Source organism: Cyanistes caeruleus, chromosome 6 (genome assembly GCF_971803275.1).
Source record: "Cyanistes caeruleus chromosome 6, bCyaCae1.hap1.1, whole genome shotgun sequence".
In the NCBI taxonomy this organism is placed as follows: domain Eukaryota; kingdom Metazoa; phylum Chordata; class Aves; order Passeriformes; family Paridae; genus Cyanistes; species Cyanistes caeruleus.
The window spans coordinates 58,500,033-58,523,074 of record NC_141706.1 but is presented as its reverse complement, the minus strand read 5'-3'; the positions used below and the strand labels follow the sequence as shown (position 1 = coordinate 58,523,074).

The 23,042-nt window shown below is 53.5% G+C and overlaps 1 protein-coding gene across 1 annotated transcript; it reads right to left on the bottom strand.

Moving 5' to 3' along the window:
* AMN (amnion associated transmembrane protein) lies at nucleotides 1-21,804 on the bottom strand. The gene is made up of 12 exons (XM_023927515.2): nucleotides 21,471-21,804; nucleotides 19,417-19,535; nucleotides 19,258-19,302; nucleotides 9,516-9,603; nucleotides 7,783-8,018; nucleotides 6,104-6,241; nucleotides 5,915-6,023; nucleotides 4,787-4,869; nucleotides 3,643-3,829; nucleotides 2,738-2,912; nucleotides 508-610; nucleotides 1-251 (listed from the first exon to the last, which is right to left on the bottom strand). The coding sequence occupies exons 1-12, from the start codon at nucleotides 21,529-21,531 to the stop codon at nucleotides 156-158; spliced, it is 1,440 nt and encodes a 479-aa protein (XP_023783283.2). The 5' UTR covers nucleotides 21,532-21,804; the 3' UTR covers nucleotides 1-155.
* Between the last annotated feature and the right edge of the window lie 1,238 nt (nucleotides 21,805-23,042).

Sequence of the window (23,042 nt, the reverse complement as noted above, 5' to 3'; positions counted from 1 at the left end):
TTTCCTTTACTGCACAGAAACTTTTATTCAGGTGGGATCTGCTTCTGCCTACTCCCACCAGGAGTGATGTGAGGGACTGTGAGGGGCTGTGAGGACTGGAGAGGTGGCAGTGTCCCCCAGGGAGTGGTGTCTGTCCCCAGCGTGAGTCCACACCATCAGGTCTCTGTCTCACTTGCATCGTACAGAGGGTTGAGGTAGAAGACCTGGAGATCTTTAGGTGTCTCCTCTCCAAGGTCAGCATCTGGAGGCTCCTGCAAAAGCAAGGGAGGAAGAACAACCGATGGGGAAGAGAAGCAAAACCCTTGGCAAAACCCACCCAGTGCTGAGTCCCTGCAGCAGTCGAGAGGCTGGTGACCTGAGGGAGAACAGGAATGTCCCACAAACCCCTCCTGGCTTGGGAAAAGCAGGGCCCTCATCAGGGTAACCCCAGGAGGCTTTCAAGACTGTCATGGCACCCAGCAGCTCCCACCCCCGAGCACCCCGGTGTCTCTGGCAGTGGTGACTCACCACGTTGAACACAGGGTTGTCAAAGCCTTTGTCACTGGCTGGTGCAGGGGACACCGGGTCCTCCAGTCTGTCCCAGGGCCGGGGCGGGCGCAGGACAGGCATCCTGGGGAAGAGCTGGGTATCACCATCCTCATCCCTCCTATCCCTGCAGCTCCCCCAGCTGAAACCCCGCGTCTTTAAGAGGTGGATGGGGAAATGTACAGGGGCAAAATGTCAGACTATTATTGAAATGGGTTATTTGTACCCTTTCCCAGGGAAAAGCCGCTGTATCCAGCAGAAATCATTAAGCCTGGTGATCTGGGACCTGCATTCTGGAGGGAGGAGTTTGCAGAGGCAGACAACTCTAGCACAGGCTCCCCTTTGGAGCAATCATTCCTTCCCTGTGGCCTAAATGAATTGCCACAGAGCTGACACCTGTTCCCACTGCAATCTCAGCAAGTACTAATTACTTTTATCATTACTTTTATCATTACTTTTGTCTTTACTTTTATCATTACTTTTATCATGTTATCATTTTGTGATCTTAATCACCATCACCACTTGTATTATTTTCTTCATTATTTTTATCCTAAGGGTCCCAGTGGCTGAGCACACCCCTGCACTGGGCACCTGCTGCATGTGGGCTCAGCAGCAGGGCCATGCACGTCACCTCAGGAGCTCTGAGGGAAGCTCTGCCTCACCCCATTCAGTGGAAATAAGGGGGACCTGCAGCAGGAGGGGGACAGGCCCTGGGCTCGTGTTCAGCTCTGTCTCCTGCAGCTACACAGAATTCCCTCCTGCTGCTGACAGAGCTGGTTTCAAAGGCCTGTCCAGCATCCAAAGAAGCATCAGTAAAAGATAAATCCTCAAGTAGCAATTATGGGTCTGGGAGTTTTATTTAGAAATTAAATGAAGGCATGGGTTTACTGCTAGGAAATATCATGTCAGCATGTGTTGAGCAGCAGGGCAAGTGTTCCTGGCCAGGGCCACTGCTGCAGAGTGACATAATCCCAGTGGAGGAAGCAGGAGGGAACAAACAGCCTGACTTGTGAGCCTGTGACACGGCAGCCCCAGCATCAGGGTGCTCAGCACCCTCTGGCAGGCACAGATGTACTTTGCACATGCAAACTGAAGCAATTCCCAAACCCTGGTTATAAAAGGCGTAAAGTCAACCCCACTTGTCCACAGCTGGGTAAATGAGAAACCCCCAGCAGCTCAGCAGGCCTGCAAAAAGGCCTCAGTAAAGCCTGCAAAACCTTCCATGTGAAGGTGGCTGCACGTGGGAGGAGCAGAGGTGGGTGCCCCAAGCACCTGCTGTGGACACTGCCAGGGCCCATCTCCAAGCTGTGAGGGAAAAAGGTGATGGAGAAGGGGTATTTCTGATTAACTCCCAGCTGAGGTACAGTCAGGTGCACCCTCCAGCCCTCCCCTGGGACCTGCACTCTGTACTCCGTGCTGTGTGAACAAGCAATGCACCAGAAGCTGCACTTGCTTTTGGATGCTGTCTCTCTCTCCCTTTAATGGTTATGAAGCTGTGGACAAGCATTTTGCATTATTTTGATGCATTTCTATTGAGCAGCTGGCAGGTTCAGTCCTCCCCTCCCCAGCAGGACTGCAAACTAACGGTGCCAAAGAACAAGAGATGTCACCAGGCAGCATGACCAGGCTGTGCAGAGCTCCAGCTGAGCTGCAGCAGCCCTGCTCCCACCCGAGCACACTGCACCCTGCCCAGAGGCAGCTCCTCCTGGTCATGGAGGAGAACGAAGCAACAGCCCAGGAGTACAGAAGTGCCTTTCAGCCACCCCACCTCCAGTAAACCATGAGGAGCAAGGACAAGTTTTAAACTGACACAGGGCAGGTTTAGATTAGATATTGGGAACAAACTCCCTACTGTGAGGGCAGTGAGGCACTGGCACAGGTTGCCAGAGAAGTTGTGGATGCTCCATCCCTGGAAGTGTTGAAGGCCAGGCTGGTTGGGGCTCTGAGAGACATGGTTTGGTGGAAGGTGTCGCTGGCTATGGTGGGGGGTTGGAACTAGATGATCTTTGAGGTCCTTCCAACCCAAAGCATGCTGTGGTTCTATGAACAGCAATGCTGGGGGTAGCAGCTGCCAGGCCATGCCCCTCTCTGTGGGAGCTCCAGGCAGCACTGTGTGCCCCTGTGTGCCAGGCTGGAAGGACAGCTGGGCTGGCAGCTGCTCCCAAGAAGAGGCAGCCTGAGTATTTGCTGCTGGCAGAAGCCCCATCCCTACCTCAGTTTTCCCTTCCTGTAGAGAAAGAGGATCCCTCCAAGGAAGAGGAGAGCGAAGAGGAGCCCCATGACTGTCCCCGCTGTGATCCTGCTCACTTGGTGACTCCCCTCTTGCCTGCTGGCAGTGCTGCCAGTGGCCACTTCCATTTTGCCACTTGCAATGCCAAGCTCTTCACCTGGGAAGAAACAGGGATGAGGATTGTACAAGGCAATACATCCCCACACCCATGGCTGAGGGAGCCCTCAGCTGGGTCTGGCCCTGCTTGCCCTGTTGATCACCTTCTCTGGGAACAGAGAGGGGATTCACAAGTGCATGGACTCAATGGGGACAAGCCCCTGTGGATCTGCCACCCACACAGCGACCACCAGGTCCCCTGGCTGTGACCTGTGTGCCCATCAGCATCTGCCAGCTTCCACTGTCTGCCTCCACAAGCAGCATTCTGGCTGCAGAGCAGCTCTGCAGACAGGAACCTGGGGGCCCAAGCAGGGTCAGGGTCAGAGGTGGCATGGAAGCACACTGGTATCCCCATGAGGAGAATTGCCAGCAGGGCAAGGGAGGTGACCCTTCCACTGTGCTCTGCCCTGCCCCGGTGAGACACAGCTGAGCACTGAGCCAGGCTCTTCTCAGCAGCACCCAGTGACAGGGCAAGAGGCAACAGGCAGACACTGAATATGGTAAATTCTACTTAAATACCTATATTTATCCAAGTATTTATATATAAAAAACTAGTTTACTGCGAAGATGGTCACTGTGGAGACAGGCTGCCAAGAGATGTGGAATCTCCATCCTCAGAGACATTCAAACCCCACTGGACATGTGGGCTGCTGGCAGGGAATACAAAGCTCTGGCCAGCAGTGGGTCTGGGTGCACCTGCAGGGGACCTGCTGAGAAGGACAGGGCGTTACCGTGCTGTGCTATGCTCTCCATGATGTCTGCTGCCAGCTGCTCGGCAGCAGTGCCCGCCTGCACTCCTGCTCTGTCATCAATCAGCACGATTTGGATGAGAGGAGTGGTGCTCCGGGATGTGATGCCCAGGAAGGTCTGTGCTTTGTGCACCTTGGATATGGCCATCTGCACACCAGCGTATTTGGGCTTCCCAAAACACAAGGAGACACGTAAAGCCCGTGAGAGGGTAGGCACAAATCGGTCACATCTGCAGACAGCACCATGGGTGCAGCTGCAAGGCCCACCTGAATCTTCATGTGAGCCCCACCACAGAGCTGCCATCCCCGGCAGTGTCGGTGCACTTCCCGAAGGAGAGGCTTGTACATCCCCTCTCTCCCGAGCTGTGACCAGTGCCCACCCAGCACACAATGAGCCCCCATGCAGGAGAGCACGCTGAGAAATCTGCTTCATGTATAACACCCATTAAAAGCTGTATTAAGATGTGTGGCTGTAAGGAGGGCAGGCAGACAGCTCTCAGCTCAGGATCAATAGAGCAATACTCTGGTATCGAACCTCCCAGTGCAACGCAGAGCACACCTCCTCCCCCGGCAGCCCCTGGCAAAGAGGAGGGGTACCACGTTGTGTCTGACAAGCAGCAGCATGAAGTGATGCTTTGCAGAGCATCTGAGAGCTGACCAGTGCCAGTCACCCACCCAGTGCTTGCCTGCTGGGGAATGGAAAAGCAGCTCAGCGTCAGCCAGAGGCCAGGGAATGCCCTGCTGCAGGTGAGCATGACCCCAGCCTTGTGTCCTGCACTCCCCTGCGACCCCAGCTGACCTCCTCTGCTTCCTAGAGCAGGAAGGGCTGCCAGCAAGCCCCCGGCACCCTCCCCCTTTGCACATCATCAGCTCCTGCTGCCCTGAGCTGGGCAGATGGTGGGGCTGGGGTGGAGACTGAGGGACCCAGCCCCACAGCAAGAGGGCACATCCCAGAGGTCACACGGGGCTGGTGGGCCCTGCAGGGCTGTGCAGAATGAGCTGCACCCCTGGCATCGCTGGGACCATGTGCCAGCCCCAGACAGTCCCACAGGCATCCAGTCACTGGCAGATGTGGCCAGTGGCTTGTGGTTTCATTAGCCCGTCCCAGTCTGACAGGCTGACGTACCTGGCTCAGCAGCTCTTGGACCAATCTGTCCTGGTACTTCCGCAGGTCAAACTCAGGAGTGAAATCCAGGTTAATGGTGGCCCCTGCAGCCAGAAAGCAGCCAGACATCAAACTGTCACCACATGTGGGCAGAGAGCAGCCACAGCAGCTCTGACTGCCAGGAAAGGCACTGGGGACCCTCTGGTACCCTGCACACCTGGTCTGGCTGGGCTCAGAGAGAAACCTCCCTTGCTCGTCCTTTTGGGTTTAATGAAAGGCTTTTTGGCTTTCCAACATACTCTGGAGAGAAGCTTTCCCTGGAAAGCTTTCTCCCACTTATCCCTCTGGGAAGTTCTTCATGTCCCTGGTTTTGGGGCCATGAGGCTGTGGTGCAGCAGCACAAACCTGGTCTTAGGGGGGAAGGCTGAGAGGAGGGAACACCTGTGCTCCCTGCACCACTGCACTGCAGTCATGGAGACAAATATTTTCCTGGGGAAAAATACAATTAAGCATTTGCTGAAATTTTAAATTGTCCTAAAGACTGTAAGGGACTATGCTTTTAGAAGCACATTGGAGAAACACATGGCACCATTTTAATAAATTTGGTATGACATACCAAATATCAGATACCAAGTATCCAGGTACAGCTGTGCATGAAAAATTGCCCCTAGCAACACTTCATGCAGATTAATGGAGGAGCTCTCATTGCAGAGAGAATGCTGTCAATCTGCATACTTTTATTTTAAATGAAATTAAACAAGCTGGTTGTTGGGAAGCTGACATTACAGTGGAAAAGGTTGCATTTCCTCTGCATGTTTTTGGCTGCATAAACTCAGCAGAGCCCTATTAGCTTGACGAGCTGTGACATCCTGACAGGATAAACCAGAAGCAGGGACGAAGGGCTGTGACTCAGAACAGGCTTCCAAAAGCCAAGATCTCTTCAGAGAAATGTGCTGGGAAGGTGGCACAATGGGATCTGCACATGGGACCCACAGATGGGACCCTTGACAGCAGTGATACAGCAAAACTTCAGCTTTCAGCCAGCAGCAAGCACCCCCTGCACCCAATTTTCCCCCATGGAGCCAGGGGAAGCAGGCTGGGGCAGCTGGCATGGCAGGGAGGAGGAATAGGGCCATGTCCCCCACTCACCACAGACCCCACAGCAGTGGCCAAGGGGCTGCAAAGGGCTCTGGCACGCTGGCTGTGGGCACTGCCTCCCCGATGCCCTGAGCAGGGCTGCGCAGATGCGGGGGCCATCCTAAAGGAGAGCAGGGCAGCGTCAGTCCCTCGCCCCACAAACTGCACTGGAGCCCCCAAAAAGGGAAAGGGAAGACTCACCGGGGTGTTCCCGCAGGCACAGCCAGACTTATCAGGACAGCCAGTGCCTGTCACCTGGAGAGTGCCATTGCCATGAAACTGCAGCGGGGCAGAGGGGCCCCCCAGGTACCCAGCCCAGGATGACGGGGTGTTCAGCTCCTGTGCAGGGAAGAGCAGCAAAGAGGGTGAGTATCCCAGGACAGGTCCCAGTGCTGTCTCCAGGCACCCAGCTGTGCTGCTGGGACACCTGGTGCCACATCTGATGGCCATCACTGGGCAGCGCTGCTGCAAGCAGTGCAGCAGCAGGAAAACCCTGCCAACACACCCATTCCATCTTTTCCCCTGGACCAACAGAAAAACTCTCTCTAAAACAAAAAACAATGGCAATGAGATGGCTGGGCTGTTTCTTGTTTTGCTTTCCATCCTTCCGCTGGCTCAGAGAATTCAAGTTACCAGCTTTTCACTTCTGGGAGGAAGGGGGCTAGGTCTGAGCTGTTTTCCTTCTATCTGGGAAGACCTTCTATGTGCTTGGCATTAGCAAAGGCTGAGCTGGACTAACCAGCCTCATCCTGCCAAGTCATTGGTGATTCCCTCACCCACTCTCTTCCACAGGAAGTGTCTCCATGCTCTGGCACAACAGGCAGATTTCTGAGAGTCTGGGGTGAAAATAGTCATCAAAGAGCACAGAGTAGGCTGGCTACAAAGGCATAGAGAAGCTTATAAGGTCAGTTCTTAGGAAACATGCTATGATACAAAAAGCACATTCTCCTTCCATCTCATTGCTCAGCATCAGCCTCTGCCCTGAGGGACAGCCAGCAGTGGTCCCTGGGGGGGATGATGTGCCATGGGGTGGTCCCCAGGCATCAGCAGGACCAGCATCACTCTGAGCACCCAAGAGCATCCACCTCTCCATCCCTGGGGCTACGTGTGCCTGGGGTGAGTTCCACTGGGGCGCTGCTTTGTTCAGACTCGCCTGCACCCGCCTAGGCACCGGCTGAGTCTGTTCCTCAAAAAGCAGCTACCTAATGCCTGGCCCCGAAACGGCAGATCCCAGCCAGCGCAGCAGTAGAAATAATAAATAACTTATGAAACGCCTGCCGCATCTCCCACTCCTGGAAGGAGCCTGTGTTTACTGCTGCAGCGCCTGTGATCTTCTGCTCCTCTGACCAGGAGGGACAGGGCTCATGGGGAGCCTGATTCCCAGGCTGAGGCACAGCAGGCTGCCAGCGCTTCTATAATTATCCCCCCAATCAATTAAAGAGCAGCGCTGAAGCAAAGCCAGGAGATGATCACTGGGCCACAGGCCGTGTTAAGGTCGGGGGCAGGAGGGAGGTGTCCCCAGAGGGTCCCTGAGCAGCACGGCTGCAGACACGTGCCTGGGAAGGGAGCAGCCCCTGGGAGCCAGAGAAGCTGCATGTACGGGTGGTTGGACCCGTGCATATTGGCCCTTTTTGAAACGTGCACAGTGAGACAGCCTGCGCTCCCACACTGCAGGGAGGGAGGCGATAACAAAGCGCTCGATGCAGAAAGCCATGGAGGCCACCCACAGCAGCAGCAGCAGCAGCAGGAGCTCACGAAGCTGCAGCCCCACGGGTGTGCCCCATCTCCCTGTGCAGCGCTGCTCCCCCATCTCCAGCTGCGCCTTCCTCGGGGCTGGGGTGAGAAGGCGTGGAGCCAGTTTCTCACCCTCCCCACCTCACCTGGCCCATGACAGAGATGCTGCGGAGGTGAATCACTGGCTGCCGTGAGTCGGTGTTTACCCGGAAGGAGGTTTCGGGCTGGAAGATAACATCATCGTAGTGGCACGGGACGCGCTCCTCGTCCACAGAAAAGATGGGCCCGCTTGGCTTGAGCTCCCCACTGGGGAGAACATCCTGCCACAGCGTGGGGTCAAACCACGCGCGGTGCTCAGCATCAGCAAACCTCACTGCTCCACCTGGAAAAGGGACAGGAAAGGCTGAGCATGACCCAAACCCAAATCCAAAGCCCCGGCAGATGCATCTGGTCTGGTAAAATCAGGCACTGTCTGGTGAAGTGAAGGATCTCAGCCTGTGGGTGGGGAGCCAAGGGCTGGGCCTGGCATCAGCCTCATGGGCAGCCACTGCAGGCATTTCCCAGAGCTTGGCAAGGCTCCCCAGAACTCAAGGCTGGGGTCTCAGCCCGAATCCCACATCTGCCTGCAGGCTTCCAGGCCCACATCCCACAGGATACTTTTCCCTCATTTTTTAGAGCTCATCCTTCTGGTTAAGGAGGAAAACATCTTCCTGAATGCTGAGTAACAGCTAAACCTGATAAAAATGGGTATGATAATTCATGTCCCAGTTTCCCAGCAGCCTGGCAGGTCTGCAGAAATGTGACCAGCCCTGTTCCCTGCAGCAGGTAACCCCAAAGCCAGTGCCCCATTTAACTATCAATTATTTAACCATTAACCATTTCCCTGCTTCCCTGGTTAATCTCATCATGCAGTGCCCTGATTCCCTCTCTCCCCTCCCAGCAGCTGACCCTTCACCAATTCAGCCAGCATGCAGATACTTAATGACTGAATTATTTGCATTCATTTTGAAATTGTGCTTTGAAGAAGTCCATTTGTGAAAGTTGTCCCAGAAACACCAGCTGATTTCAGGGGAGCGGTGCATGGTCAGCAGGAAAAGCCCAGTGCCAAGCACAGATGGCAGAGCATCCCTGCTGGGGGGCAAACAGCCCCAAAACAAAAAAAAATATAGGGTTTTTTAATCCTTAATTAAAAAATGAAGGATTTCAGAGTGGCTCCAGACAGTCTTAAGCTACAGTCCTTCCTCTGGGGAGACTAATTTAGGCTTTTTCTCCCTTCTTTCTCTTTTTTTTTTTCCATTCAGAGTGCAGGCACAGATGCTCTGCTTGAATGCTTCCTTCCTGTAGAGGAACTAAAAAGTTACTTGCCACTGAAAGCATGGGGTAGTTCTTAAGCACCCAAAATACACCTCCCTAGAAAATAGCTTTCAGATAATAGCAGGCACCAATGACACAAAGCTGCTGTCTCAGCCATGGGGGCTGGGAGGGGAGAATGCGTGTGTGGGGCCAAAGGACAGCTTGCTGTGATGGCCATGGTTTGGCTCACCAGCATGTAACTCCTAGCTGGTTTTCTTTAGAAACACCATGGCAGAGAAAATGAGGGCTTTGATGTGGCTACATTCTTAATAGGCAGGGGAAAATATAAACAATATTTGCCTCTCTGCTACAGCTTCAAAGGCTTCCCTACTATAATTACCTTTTTAGAAGACAGGTGATCTAGGAGGAAAAAAGATCTGATGTGAGGGAGGTCATCAAAGAAAAGGTGAGTATTGGAGAGGAGTGATTCACTTTGCTCTGAGGCAGGACCTTCATAGAGATATTTGGGCTGAATTTGCATGATTCATCACAGGCTGATGGGGTGCCTGGTTTGGGCACAAAATACCTGAGTCACAGCCTGGATCCCAGCTGCCATCGAAAGCTGTAAATGCTGCACCAGCTGCCAGCACGAATTCTCCATTCAGGGGCAGGTACTAGATGAAGGGATGCAGAGTGTTACTGTCCTGCTGCCAGCCACCCAGACTTGTAATCAAATAACACTGCTAATTATTAGGCTGCCTATTACATTCACAGTCTCCCAGGCACTTTACAGTTATCAGGAGTTACCCTTACCCTGCCCCATGTAAATAGGAAAGTATCAGCTCCTGGTTTTGGGGATCCTGCAATGGGGAGAGGCAGTTTGGATTTATCTTCCATAACACAGAAAAGCATTCAGGGAAACAAGAAAAGGAAAAAGCAAAATAAGCTCTTTGACAGTTTCTTCCTCCTGTTGTACACACTCGCAGCAGCTCAGGAATGGATTTATACATGGCTGTTACACCAAGAAAAACCCAACCTTATTCTGCAAGTGCCAGAGGCCCCCTCACTTAATGGGTTCCCACCTCCAGGGGCTGTGCTTACCCCACAAAATATAATTCAGGGGCCCTGGCTGTGCTTGGTACAGTGTCAGGTAGTGAATTAGCACCGAGCACAAGTTAAGGGGAACACACAGTGGAATCTGGAGCAGCTTGCCACAGCCAGACATTCTTCTTGTTGTGTAGGACATCACCAGCGGGGTCACAGTTCTGACCTGGCTTCATCCTGGCAATTGGCAAACCGCAACAGGCACAGCTCTGCCATGGGAACCTTATCAGCAAGAAACTGTGGCCACATGGGTCACCAGCCAGCACTGCTGACTCTGGGACAGGCCCTGGCAAATGATTGACTCAGACAACTCTTTCACTCATTCAGCAAACAGGTTATTCAGCCCAGCCCATCTTATTTTACATTTAGAAATTGCAGAGAGGAAGTCATGGCTTTTCCCCAATATTTTAGAGTCAGTGATGCTTAAGGCTCCCTTCTCTAATTTGGTCTATCCAGTGTTTTAGCATCCACTCCCCAACAGCAGCTGAAAGCCCTCCAGGATTGAGTTATGAGAACATACAAGGTCCTGTGCTCAGGCAGAAAAAGTTAAATGGGATTTCAAGGTTTCATCTACTTAATTGGTCTTTAAATATGTATGTAGGTTAGAGAAAGCAAGACTTATGGCTGAGTGCTGCAGGTGGCTGTGATAGCTCTCTGTCCCTGGCCAGTCTTGCCTGAGGATGCTCAGTCCCATTCAGAGGCTACCAAGGGGAAGGCATGGGGGATGTGGACAAGGCAAAAGATCACCCCCAAATTGTAGGCAGGCACCTGTTAAGAAATTTGATGCCTTGATGGTGCAGTGCTTTGAAGGCCAAGCCCATCTTGGTTCAGGAACCATGAGAAGGCAAAATAGAGAGCAGAGGGTGGCTGCCACCAAGAAGAGTCCCACAGTGCTCCTCTGCACCATCTGCTTTGGGCCCAGCAATGCCATACACTGGGCTGGGCAAGAGGGGATGGCACTGGGAATAACTGAGGTTGGGGCAACATGTGCCCAGAGTCTTCCCCCAGCCAGGAAGAAGTCTTTGCCTATGGACACATCTCCATCAGACCACAGCCTGTGGCTGCCATCAGGTTCTCTGAATTTTTATTACTTTTGAATAGAGGAAATTTGTCCAGTACTGAAGCACTGAAAAAAGTTGAAAGGTCTGCCAGGATACAAAAGGCATCATGTCCTTTAGCTGCAGATGAAAAAGCTGTCAAAACATGTCCATTTGGAGGCTCAGGACTTGGCCTGCATTCAGTTGGGTGAAGGCAATGCTGCCAGCTTCAGCCACAAAATGCTGTACTTCACTTCAAGTGTCCTGGCTTGTTTTCCTGTGAGCTCAGGAAGGAGCAGGCAACGGGATATTTTGGAGCAGTCAGCTGTTGCCTGTTCTCAGGCCAGCACCAGCAGCACTGCCAGCCCAGTCCCTTCTCCCAGACTGGCTGGGCCATTGCAGCCTAGGGTCCCTGGGCGCTGCCTCTTGCCCAGTTTGCAGGCTCTGTGAGCTGCTGTGTGGCTGTGTGAGCAGGGGCCAGGCAGGAGGGGTGGCCAGCTGGCTGCTGGGGCCCATCTGAGCTGCTCTGTGTGGGCTTTGGATGAGATGCAGCAGATCCTTTCACCAGCACAGGGTACCAGCTCTTCACAGCAGTCAGCTCTGGGCACTCAGACCCAAAGCTGCAGGGATCTTTGGGTGGAAGAAGGAAAATCAGCCAGCAGCTGCTGGTGAGGGGCTTGGTTACACAGCAGGACCATGATTGGTGTCTGCTCACTTTCCCAGGCTGCTGAAGTTGGCATTTGTGAGTGTTGTGGCTGGATCAAGACCACTGGGCTGGGAAGTCCCTGCTCTCATCCCTGCCTGCCTGACAGCTCTCTCCCCTCTAGTTACCACTTTGACTATGGCCTTGGGTCAGAGCTCCCCAAACACCCTGTGATGACCATGCAGGACATAAGAAGCTTTGGTGTCCAAGGGGATTGTTCATCCAGGCCTTCACAAACTAACTAGGGGAGAAGGAAAACATGTCAAGGATTCACGTGGTGGGGCTGAGTTCAGTATGGTAAGAGAGGAGATGAGGTGTAAGAGGATAACTTGCTCAGTTAGGGATGCACACATGGATGCACAACACTGGTTCCATGAACGAGCGAGGTGGTGCATCCTGCATGTGCTTGGGAGGGACAGCAGGTCTGGACACAGCACCAGTTCTGCTCAAGAGGAGAGATGGGAGAAATGCCTCAGGCCAAATCTGCCCCTGTGCTCTGAAAACATTTGCTTCTGATCTCTCTGGACAAGATGCAGCTTCTCCAGCCACCACAGGAGATCCCCCTCCACTGCTGAGGCCAAAATCTCAGGCTGGCTGGACTTCCCAAGCCCAGAGGAAGCTGCTAATGCAGGTGTCAGTGTGGCAGGGAAATGAGAGTGAGGACACACAATGTCCCTTCACACCCTGGGATTACCCAAACACTGCAAGCACCAGCCCTGGAATTCAGATGCAACACAACACGATGCAGGACAGGGGACAGAGATACCTCATGTCCACAGACATGAAGTTCAGGAAGAGCTCTGTACTTCTGCTCCATCACAGGAATTTCTGGGGCTGGGCCCTGCAGCTATGGCTCCCTGCCCACTGAGGCAGCCCTGCTGCACATCACCATGAGCCCTGCCTGAGATTCTCACCACTGGGCAGCGTTTCAGGAGTGTCTCCATCATCCAGTGGATCTCTGTAAATATTTTGCCCTTTCTTTTTTCCAGCATAAGTTAAGCATCTCAGCTCACTGCAGAGGACAAATGGAGACTCTGGTTGGGCAGTGGTTTTCTACCTTTGGGAGTTTAGTATGGAAATTGCATACAGATTGGGCCACTTCCCAAGTACATTTTGAACTAAGCAATGACAGGTACCAATGGACCAAAGCCAAAAAGCTGGCAGTTTCATCTGCTTTCCCTTCCTCCTGCCAACCTGTACTCCAGGGCCATTAATACAGCAAGAGCATAAGAGTCTCATTAGTCATTTCCCATCCCTGATACTGGTAAATCACTTATCTCCTCAGTTATCATTATCAAGTATAATGACAACTAAAACACAGTCATTGTTTTTCTTATCAAAGTCAGAAAAAAAAAGAGGCAAGACCCAATATAGCTCTTGGACCAGCCCCAGCATTGCACTACCAGAAGGAATCTGCTACCCCAATGCATAAGTAGAAAAGAAACAAACCTCCAAAATGTGGAAAAAAAAATAAAATAGCAAAGTCCTGACAGATGGCTTTCCAATCAGATGGCTTCAACCAGCCTCTGGCACATCCTGGCTCTGCTTGAGTCACAAGCATTGGGCTGAGGTGAGTGACAGGAGCACTGTGGCTGGCCTGTCGCCATCATCAGCACAGGAAAAATGCAGCACTTGTGCTTTATCCTGGGTGAACAACACTTGTGATTGCCGCCAGGTCTTCCCCCAGCCTTGCTTTCATTTGCAGCATCAATGCACTTGAATTCCTTGCTTGGATGAGATGGTGCCACCACCCCATCATTCAACACTAAGACTGCCTGGGCACACTGAGCTCCACAGTGCTGCATCCACAGCTGCACCAGCAGGCAGGTCAGCAGCCATCAGCCCCCCCTGCCTGGCACCCAGCCCAGGAGCAGCTTTGGTGCTGCTGCTGCTGGCCCTCCATCGAAGAACAGCACTGGGATAGGATGCAGGTGGGCCATTGCTCCAACACAGGTGGTTGTAACCCACCACAAGCAATAATGCTCAGGGGAAATGATTTCCACATCACCTTTCCCAGCACTGCCCTGCTGGGGCAGTGGCAGCCCACAGGCAGCAGCAGGCAGCCAGGGCAGCAGGTGGGTGGGCTCTGCCCATTCTGCCCACAGGAGGGAACAGCAGGGATTTTCCCAGTGCCTGCCGGGGCTGGGGGTCTCAGCGCAGCTGGTGGTAGTGCCTGGGTGATATCCAGCTGTTGGCTGACACCCTAGAAAGGCACAGGGCCAGGTTCACCCACAGGTGAATCCCTCTGACAACTCTGGAGCATTGCCAGGGGCTTGCTTGCAGCAGCATTTCTTGGGTTCATTACTGGGGCTTCATTTATTCACTTTCTGGTCCAGGTGAAGCTTGTCCCTCAGGACAGTGTCCTTCCCCTCAGCCACACATGCCACCCCACACCCCCAGCTGGCTGCCAAAAACAGCCTGTTCCTGCCACGGCCCTTGATCCCACAGCAGCTAGTCCAGGTCCCTGGTAAGGCAGGATGACCTCCTGCCACCCAAGATGTGTGTGAGCCAAGGAGGGTCACCTGCTGCTGGAGTAGCACCTTGCTGCCCCGGCACATGGTCCCATGAGGAACGGGGCTTTAGCTTCCCAAGGAAGCCAGGCCAGAAATGCAGCCTGTATCCCCATGAAGCCCATGCTCATGCAGGCTGGGGCACAGAAGCTGCTGCTGCTGTCCCTGGGCTCCACCAGCAGTGGCAGGGGATGCCCACAGCCCTGCTCTGGTCCCAGCAATATCCCCTCTGCCTCTGACCCACAGCAGGCAGGAGCACAGGCACAGGAGGGGCGTGCCAGGGGATATCATCATTTCAGTGTCATCCCCTGCAAGCTAACGAGGTGCTTGGCAGCTCTCCCTGCCTGTGCCTGCCTCCCCTCCTGCCCAGCAGCAGCAGCACAGCCGCGCTGTCATTAATGCCAGAGCTGGCCCCTGCTGAGTCTGCTCCTCACGTTTTAGGTTGTGTTTCAGCACATGGGCTCCCCACAGCACCTGCCCAACCTGGCCTTGCCATCACATCTCCCGGCACAGGGGTGGCTTGACACATCAGCTTCCCAGCACATCACGGTCCTGCCCATTCCTACCGAGAAGCCACAGCTCCTGGCATCCCACACAGGTGCTGGCTGGCACAGCCCCTGCCAAACCACCCCGCAGGGCCCAGTGAAAGCCATGGCAGGATAAAAAACAAACAACAGACCCAAAAAGCCCATTAACTTGATTGCAGGTCCCCAGCACACACTTCTAGCGAAAAGGGTCCCGGCAGTGTACAGAAATCAGGTGTCACAGGGACATGGGAAGCCCCTTGGGTAGTGAAGACATTGAGCTATGGATGCAGAAGACACGGAGAGGCTTAAAGCCATTCGCCAAATCTATTCCAGATTAGTTAAACTCCTTTTCCTGAACTTTCCTCCACAGAGAAGGTCAGAGAAAGCCAGGAAGGGGCTCAAGGTGTGGGCAGAGGGGCCATGCTCAGCAGTGAAGGGATAGCAGACGGTTCATGGAGCAGCTTCCCAGCCAGACGGGCTCCAGCATCCGCTACAGCCCAGGATGCTGGCAAGCTGCTCAGCTCATCACAGACTTTAGTAACTCCTCCTGCTGGAAACCAGCCTGAAATGAGCAAATAGACTTGGGGAGATGAGTGTAAATGGCTGTTTTACCCAACTCCTTTCCCAGCACACACCTTAAGTGTGAATGCTGACACAGAAAAGACTGCAGGATTCCATCTTGGAATTATGTGCTGGCACACACTCCCCTGAAATTTTTTACCTTCATCTTAGGGGAAGGAAAAATAATGCCTTTTCTGGTTGTCTCATTACCCTGCTGTCTGGGAAGAGGTGGGGGAGGGAGCACCGGTGCTTGGGACTAGCGCGAACTGTGGCAATTCATTAGAGCCGGTGCCCCTGGGGAGCAATTGGCATTTCCAGATCGATCTCTGCCAGGAACCGAGCGGGAGCATCCTGCAGCAAAGCCGAGTACGTTCTGCTCTCACAATTAGGCAGCTAAAAATATAAGGCTGGGGGAGGTGTCCCTGGTCAGACCCCATGCCCCACACACTCCAAACCCTTGCCCAGCCTCGCAGCCCCTCGTGGGGCAGGGAGGGAGAGGGTAGGACAGATGCCACCGCAAAGCAGAGCTCGGGGATGGGCTAAAGCTGGAAAGGTGATGTCAGGGCTGCTGAGTAACCCCAGCCAGTGGCCTGACCCTGGGGTCAAGCAAGGCTGCTCTGCCCATGTGAATAAACCCGATTCCTGCCATCCCAAAAATAGAAGCAGCAGCACCCATCCCTGGCCCGCATGTCAGTGCTGGCCAGCTCAGGCACAAACTGCATAAGGGCTGGTGTCACTGGGGCAAACACCAGCTCACTGCTGCTGCCATGCCCTGGCCTGGCTCCCTCTGGGAGCACAGCCATAGCCAGAGGGTCCAATCCCTCGAGGGAGTCTTTCTCCCCCATCAGGAGACAAACAAAGCCAAAGTCTGCCTTGCCCTGGAGCACCCATGCCAGGCATCATCACCTCCATTTCCATCTTTTCTGCACATTTAGTCTCAGGCACCTCCAAAAGCTGGCTAAATACTGATCTGCATCTTTAGGCAGCTAAATACCATAGAAAATCCAGCCTAATCACAACAGTTGTGCATCAAAGCCACTTACACTTAAGCTGGATTTGGATTTAGTGTGTGACTGAATTAGGGACCCATTTAAAATTTCAAATAACCACCGAGCTGGGTGCTCAGTGGGTGAGCTCTGAGCAGGGAGGCAGGCTCTGTGCCCCAACAGCCTCCTCCCAAGAAGGCATCTCCCAGCACTTGGCTGGGGCCCACATGGGATGGATGGGGAGGGGAGCTGGAGAGCTCACCATACAGAAGTGAGCTTTCACATAAATGTCTAGGAGAGAAGCGACGGTGACACACGAGGACCGCCCGGAGCTCCACTCAGCTGGGGAGTTGGGATGGGAGATCCCATGCTGTCCCTCAACCACCAGCACCAAGCATCCTCCCCTACACCTGCCATGGCAGGCACTATCTTCATGAAAGTCACTGAGAGCCTAATCCCTCCTCAGCTATGAACTTCCTTCTATGCTACTACAGCAAACAACATTCTGCCTTTTTTTTTTTTGGCCAAAGGCTGTATAGCATCTCCATGGTGACTCTAAAGCTTAATGTATTCTTGCTGATTTAAGTGATTAATGCTCCAGCGAGCGTGGCTGGCAGCCGAACAGGTGCAGCCCAGACTCTCTGCAAAAAGCCTCATGACCAATTCATTTTCTAACCAGCTGGTTGCCAAATTTCATGTCATTTGCATGACTGGCAGCCCAGCTCAGGTGGTGGGTTTAATTCCTCTTTCATCCCTAACCTTGGCAGTCCCTGTATCACCTGGTGACAGCAGAGCACGGCAGCGAACAGGAGGGAAGTGCCTGAGCTGAAATGAAAAAGAAATATTAACTACCTCACTAAGACACATGCTGGGACAGTTCACAGGGTATTGCTGGGGCAGTGATGTTCAGGAGGAAGGTGTGAGCTGCAGTACAGGTTATAGGCAGGGTTGGCTGCTCACCTGCGGTGCAATTCAGTGCAGGAGAGGAACGGTGCCCTCACGGCCCATCTGATGCTTCATTCCCTCATGGATCACCTAGCAATCCTCCCCATCTGCACAGCAGTGGGACTACACAATTCACTGTAACCTGGAGCCTGCGCAGCCTCTGCAGCAGCAGGGGCCCAGAGAAATCCCAAGGCAGCAGAGGGTCCCCAGGGGCTCCCACCAGCACTCTGGATCCTTTGGCAGGGACAAGCCAGGGCTCACCGGGGCACCCTGACCCATCCCTCAGTCACAATAGGAGCCATCCACCCGAGCAGGGGGCAGGGCCATGGATGTTGTTTTGTGTTGTGCAGAGGTTGTGTTGATCTCCCTCTCCTCGGGCTGCTCAGCTCTGCTCTCCAGCCTGGCTGCGGGAGGCTCAGCCGTAATGACTGACGCTGCTCTGCAATTATGCACTTTGCAGGCCTCTGATGGAAGTACTTTAGAAATATTATACATTCATCTGTAAGTAAAATAAAATCTACTGGAGTGGTATTTTGCTCTTTTCCTCTCTGGGTAAATTCCACATCATTTATTACATTATATTTGTACGTATTTCCCCAGTACATTCTTTCCTTCAAAAATTCATATTTAAAATGCCATATAAATAAAGTATCTTCTCCAAATATTTGTAGAGGGATTAAATGTGGCACATGGTGTTATTAAAGCATCAAAACTATTAGTGGTGTAGACAGCCTGAACAAATTACACCACATAAATTTCAAGGGCTTCTTCAAATTCAATGGCCAATAAAAGAGCAAATCTGCCCTAAATCTGAGAGAGGAAATTCATCCACAAGCTCAACAGGTCTAGAGGAGGAGGTTTTCTAAACAGGATCCAGCCCATCTCTTCCTGTCCCAGCACTGAGAGAGGGCTCACTGGTGACCCATCCCCCACTGGCAGGTTGGGGCAGTAGGTTTGCTTTTCCCTTTAATTCCTCCCTGTTAAATTTAACCCTCCAAGCCACAGAGATTGAGAGCTCATGTTTCCATGGCTGCCTGTCAGCCTGCTCTGGGGCAGAGTTCCTCATGTGGGGCAAAACCACATGAGGAAACCCCTCTGAGCTGAGCCCCCCCAGTCTTGTATCACTCAACACACACATTTCAGCAGGGTGTCATGCCCATCCTGCCACAGCTAGACTGATAATGCCACAGAAAAATATAAAACCCAATGGCACTTGAAAGAAAATTCCTCAAGCAACATTTTGGGATTTCCCAGAACAGTTTGTTTTCATTTTGAGATATTTTGATGTCAGCTTCACTTAGCCTCTGCCCAGGGCTAATGCCTGCTCTGCTGTGGGTTGGTGCTCCTCAGCCAACTACTGCCAAGCTCTCCATCAGATGAAGGGGGTTTTATTCCTCTTTTGAGGAGGAAATATCAATTTCCTTCAAATGAAATTGGGTTTTGCTGTACTCTCATCTCCCCTAATTAAAAGAAAAAACAAACAAACAGAAATGGGCTTTTTTGTTTCATGGTACAGAGAAACCCAGGCTGCTGGAGGACTCCTGTCCCTTGCCCCAGCTCAGGTATCCTTGGTCTGGCTGGACCATGAAGAAAAGTGTCAAAGTCCATGGAATGACTTTAAGCTGACAGAGGACAGTAGGACATTAGATATAAGGAAGAAATTCTTTACTGTGAGGGTGATGAGACACTGGCACAGGTTGCCCAGAGAAGCTGTGGATGGCCCATCCCTGGAAGTGTTCAGGGGAGGCTGGATGGGACTTGGAGCAATCTGGTCTGGGGGAAGCTGTCCCTGCCCTTGGCAGGAAGTTGGGACTGATGACCTTTAAGGTCCCTTCCAAGCCAAATCATTCTGTGATTCTGTGGAGAGGGGACATGGGGAATGTGCCACCAGGCAGAGCTCTAGGGCTGGCCCAGCCCTCACCCACCCTCTTACACCTCTGCACACCATGCCTTACCATGTCTGTCAGTGCATGGGGAGACCCAACGAAGACTGAGACAACCTGTAAGAAAAGCAAGAATTGAGTGTGCTTTGCCCTGCCAGGCAAAGGGGCTTTTCCAATGCCTGACAGTGTTTTGTGAAAACAAAGATAAAAATAAATTTAAAATGTCTATACCTTGTCCTTCTCAAAGTGAACCACATCCCTAGCACAGGGGACTCTGCCTTCATCCCAGTTGGAGGCAGTTTCAAAATTGGTGTTGGGGATCCACTGCTTGTACACGGCAGCGGTGGCAGCTGGGAGGGAACAGAAAAAACAGTTTAAACCAGTTCATGGGAGGCTCTGGGAGCCTGCTCTGGGATATGCTTTAGGATGGCTTGGCATTTTTAGGCCAGATTTGGGGATTTTCCACCCAAGAGTAGCTCCTGCATTGTCCCAGCTGAGCAGTCACAGCCCTTCCCTACACAGGGGATTTTTTTTTGTCTGGGTGATGGTTTTAGCCACCCAGACAGGAAGAGAAGCAAGGGACGAACACTGAAAAGGCAGACAGAAGGCAGGAAAGCATCCTGCAGGCAAAGGGTAGGAATAACATAGACCTGGTAATTAAGCAATCCTTGCAGGGGGTTTTGTTGTCACTCAGACTAATAAAACAAGTAAAGATTCCTCAACCTTCAGTTTCCAGAAGGTAACAGAGTGGGCACGCAGAGCTGGGATACCACTAAGGGCAAGAGAAGAAAGGGCATTTTCTATGGGACATATAGCACAAGTACAGGCTGGTGCTTGGAGCTGGAGGGGGAGAATTCAGTGGTGTACTTCAGCCTGAGGCATAAACATGTTGGGAAACAGGGTTCTTCCCCTTGGGGTTTCCTGGGATAGTGGCAGTCCTGCCTTTGGGGCCGCACAGGGATGAGCCTGCTGGCCAGGGACAGGACGTGGCAGAGGGGATTTTCACTCTGACCTCTCTGATTGCACAAGCACAGCAGAGCAGCCTCCCAACCTGACACTGCCCAGGCTTGGCTGGGGGATGCTTGTTCAGCTGAAGATGAATGAATCTCCAGCAGCCTGAATTAAATGGCTTCAGGCAAACAAGTATGAGACAGAGAAGAGAAAATGACCAAAAAAACCCTACTTTTGCCTTTTTAATGTATCATATTTTCTGTAGGAGGACCCACAAAGCTACCAAATATGTAGGAAGCCCGAGGTGGAAGGGACTGGGGCAGTGGAGAAGGAACAGCGGCCCAGGCTGGGGCAGGAGGGGGGTTCTGAATGACTGCAGCTGACAGAGGAATGTGCACTGCACAGAGCCGGGCCCGGCTACACCAAATGATGGGGCGCGATGTGGCTGCAGAGCCTCCATCAGAGCACAAGGATCAACCTTGAGGTGCAATTTGTGCTGTTTTACTCTGCCGGGGGCTCTGCTGAGACCGCTGGCTGTAGTAGCCATCTCCAGATGAACAGGGAACGATGGATTTTTAAGCAGAATGGAAGGGCTGGAGCGCAGGTCCAAGGCGCAGAGGGCCCCCCTGCCTGAGGCCGGCTGCCTGAAGGAGCCCTCCGGGCCGAGTCCTCTTTAAAACCCTCCGAGAGGGAAAAAAGCATTGCCGGTGGCAAGAGCTGGAGCCAAGCAGCTGCTCGCAGTGTTGTGGACATAAACACCTTGCTGGCTCAGAGCAGAAAAGAGCTTAAGAAGGAAAGAAAGCCCCCAGACAGTGCTGGCGAGTCGTCCAGTCCCTGCGGCGGTTCCCCCGTGGGAAGCTGGGGATGGAGGGCCCGGAGCTCCAGCCCAAGGACAGCCCCATCTCACAAGGCCTCACGTCAGCCTCAGGCGAGCTCCCAGCCGGGCACACCCCGGAGACGGCACCGAGCATTCCTGCAGCCTCCCCAGCCCTGGAAATATCAGTGTGCTATTTAATCGGCCCTGTCTCCTGGGAAGAGCAGTCCTTGAACATCAAAGCTACATGCATATTCAACAGGGAGCGTGTCCTGCAGCGCTGCCGACTTCGAATGAGAGGCTCGGCATGATCCGCACGGCTGTCCCAGCCTCAGTCCCCTGCCCGCCTTCCCTGTGGCCGCCTGGAAATGCCTTGTCCCGTTTGCCGCTCGGGGAGCCGTGGGTGCCAGAGCCTGCAGCTCTGCTCCGAGCCGGGGCTGCCGGCAGCACACGCCAAATGCCGAGGTCGCCCAGCGGCCACCCCTGCTCGCCACGGCGGCCGGGCCCTGGGCGTACTCACCAAGGAGCTGCAGGATAGCCAGGAGGAAGAGCAGGGGCTTCATTCCGCAGCCGGCTGCCATCCCTCGGCTCGGCGATCCCTGCCCGGCTGGACCTTGCACCTTCCCGGGCACGTGATGGGCCCAGCCCGGGGAGCTGCAGGGAGCGGCGAGCTAGCCAGGGTGGGACAGGCGGCCCCCAGCACCAACAGCCCGGCTCTGTTTGCCCTCTGCTCCTCCCAGTCTCCCCTTGGCCATCCATTGGGCACCCAGGAGAGCCAAGAGGAAGCAGGTGGGGAGGGGAGAGTGGGGCTCCCCCAGCTGGGCTCACCAGAGCCACCCGCACTGCCCCCACCCATCCCGCTCCGCTCTCCCCTGCTGAACAGCGGTACCTCGTCATTGCTAATAACAGCCTCCATGGTTTTCAATTAGCTGGCTTGGAAGGGAGCAGCTCCCAGCCCCGTAATTGTACTTTGGCCAGCAGCTGGTTCGCTCATTAGCCGGCAGCGCCAGCACGGCCCCGCGCTGCTCCTGCGGCGCTGCCGGGGGATGCAGCACCAGGGGGGACTGCAGCATCCCTGAGCTCTGCCACAGCATGGTACCGGCAGGGCAAGGGCAGAAAATTGCTGAAGGCAGGGGTTTACTAGGGGCCAGGAAGAGACTGGAGAAGTTCTTGTAAGGGTGATCCAGTGGAAGGGTCACAGACCACAGGAAGCTCTCACCTGATGCCAGCAAGGATTGAAGAGTGCAGGAGTGGGAAGCAAACCATCCCCGTTCCACCATTTTTACTCCCCCTGGTTCCTAGCTTCCAGCTTGGCAGGCAGACTGAGGTGCCAGGAGAGAAAGCTCCTTAGAGCTGCAGATCTAAGCTTGGGCATCAGCCAAAACACAGTCAGCGCTTTCTGCCCACGGAGCTCAATGCTGAGAGATGTCCTCGAGGTGAAAGGCTCCTGCACTCTAATTACCACTCACAAATCTCTCCTAGGGGACTCTCAGGGTGAATGCTGGCTGCAGTGAGATGTCCTGTATTTTAATAGAGAGGGGAAAAATTATAAATCATGGATACTTGCAAATAAGAGCCTGGAGAAAGGACTGCAGTGTGCAGAGGGCAGGTGCATCTTGTCTGTGGCCTCAGCATCCTGCAGCACAGCCAGGATGGGAGAAGCTGCTCATGGGACCCTGTGCAGAGAGCAGTGCCACAGCTCCTGAAACCCAGCATGCTGGGATGTACTCCACACCCTTAGTTTTACTTTCTGTACTCTGCAGCTGCTGCTTCTCAGTGCTGCTTGTCCCACCAAAGCTGACACTTCACTTTAAATGAGCTGGAATTCATCTGGCCAGCAGGCAGACATCAAAAATCCCCAATCTGGCTGTGAAACCCTGCTCAAGGATGGACAGCCCCTGCTCCAGCATTAGGGTAGGACAGGGCAGGGTAGAGGAATGACAGGAACTCCAGCAAAACTTATTACTGGGGCCAGGTGCTCACTGCAGCATCATTGAATAACCTGTCAGAATAATGCAGTCCCCACTGTGGGTCTCTCCCCATGGCTGGAGAACGCTCCTCTCCATCCCAGCTTTTGTTGTTGCTACTGTCC

Excerpts from the sequence above, each read along its gene's own strand:
- AMN (XM_023927515.2), bottom strand. The coding sequence starts at position 21,531 with ATGGCAGCCGGCTGCGGAATGAAGCCCCTGCTCTTCCTCCTGGCTATC. Across the intron at positions 2,913-3,642 it reads GGAGAGCATAGCACAGCACG|GTGAAGAGCTTGGCATTGCA; the intron begins GTAACGCCCTGT and ends GTTTCTTCCCAG. Across the intron at positions 252-507 it reads ACAACCCTGTGTTCAACGTG|GAGCCTCCAGATGCTGACCT; the intron begins GTGAGTCACCAC and ends TTGCTTTTGCAG.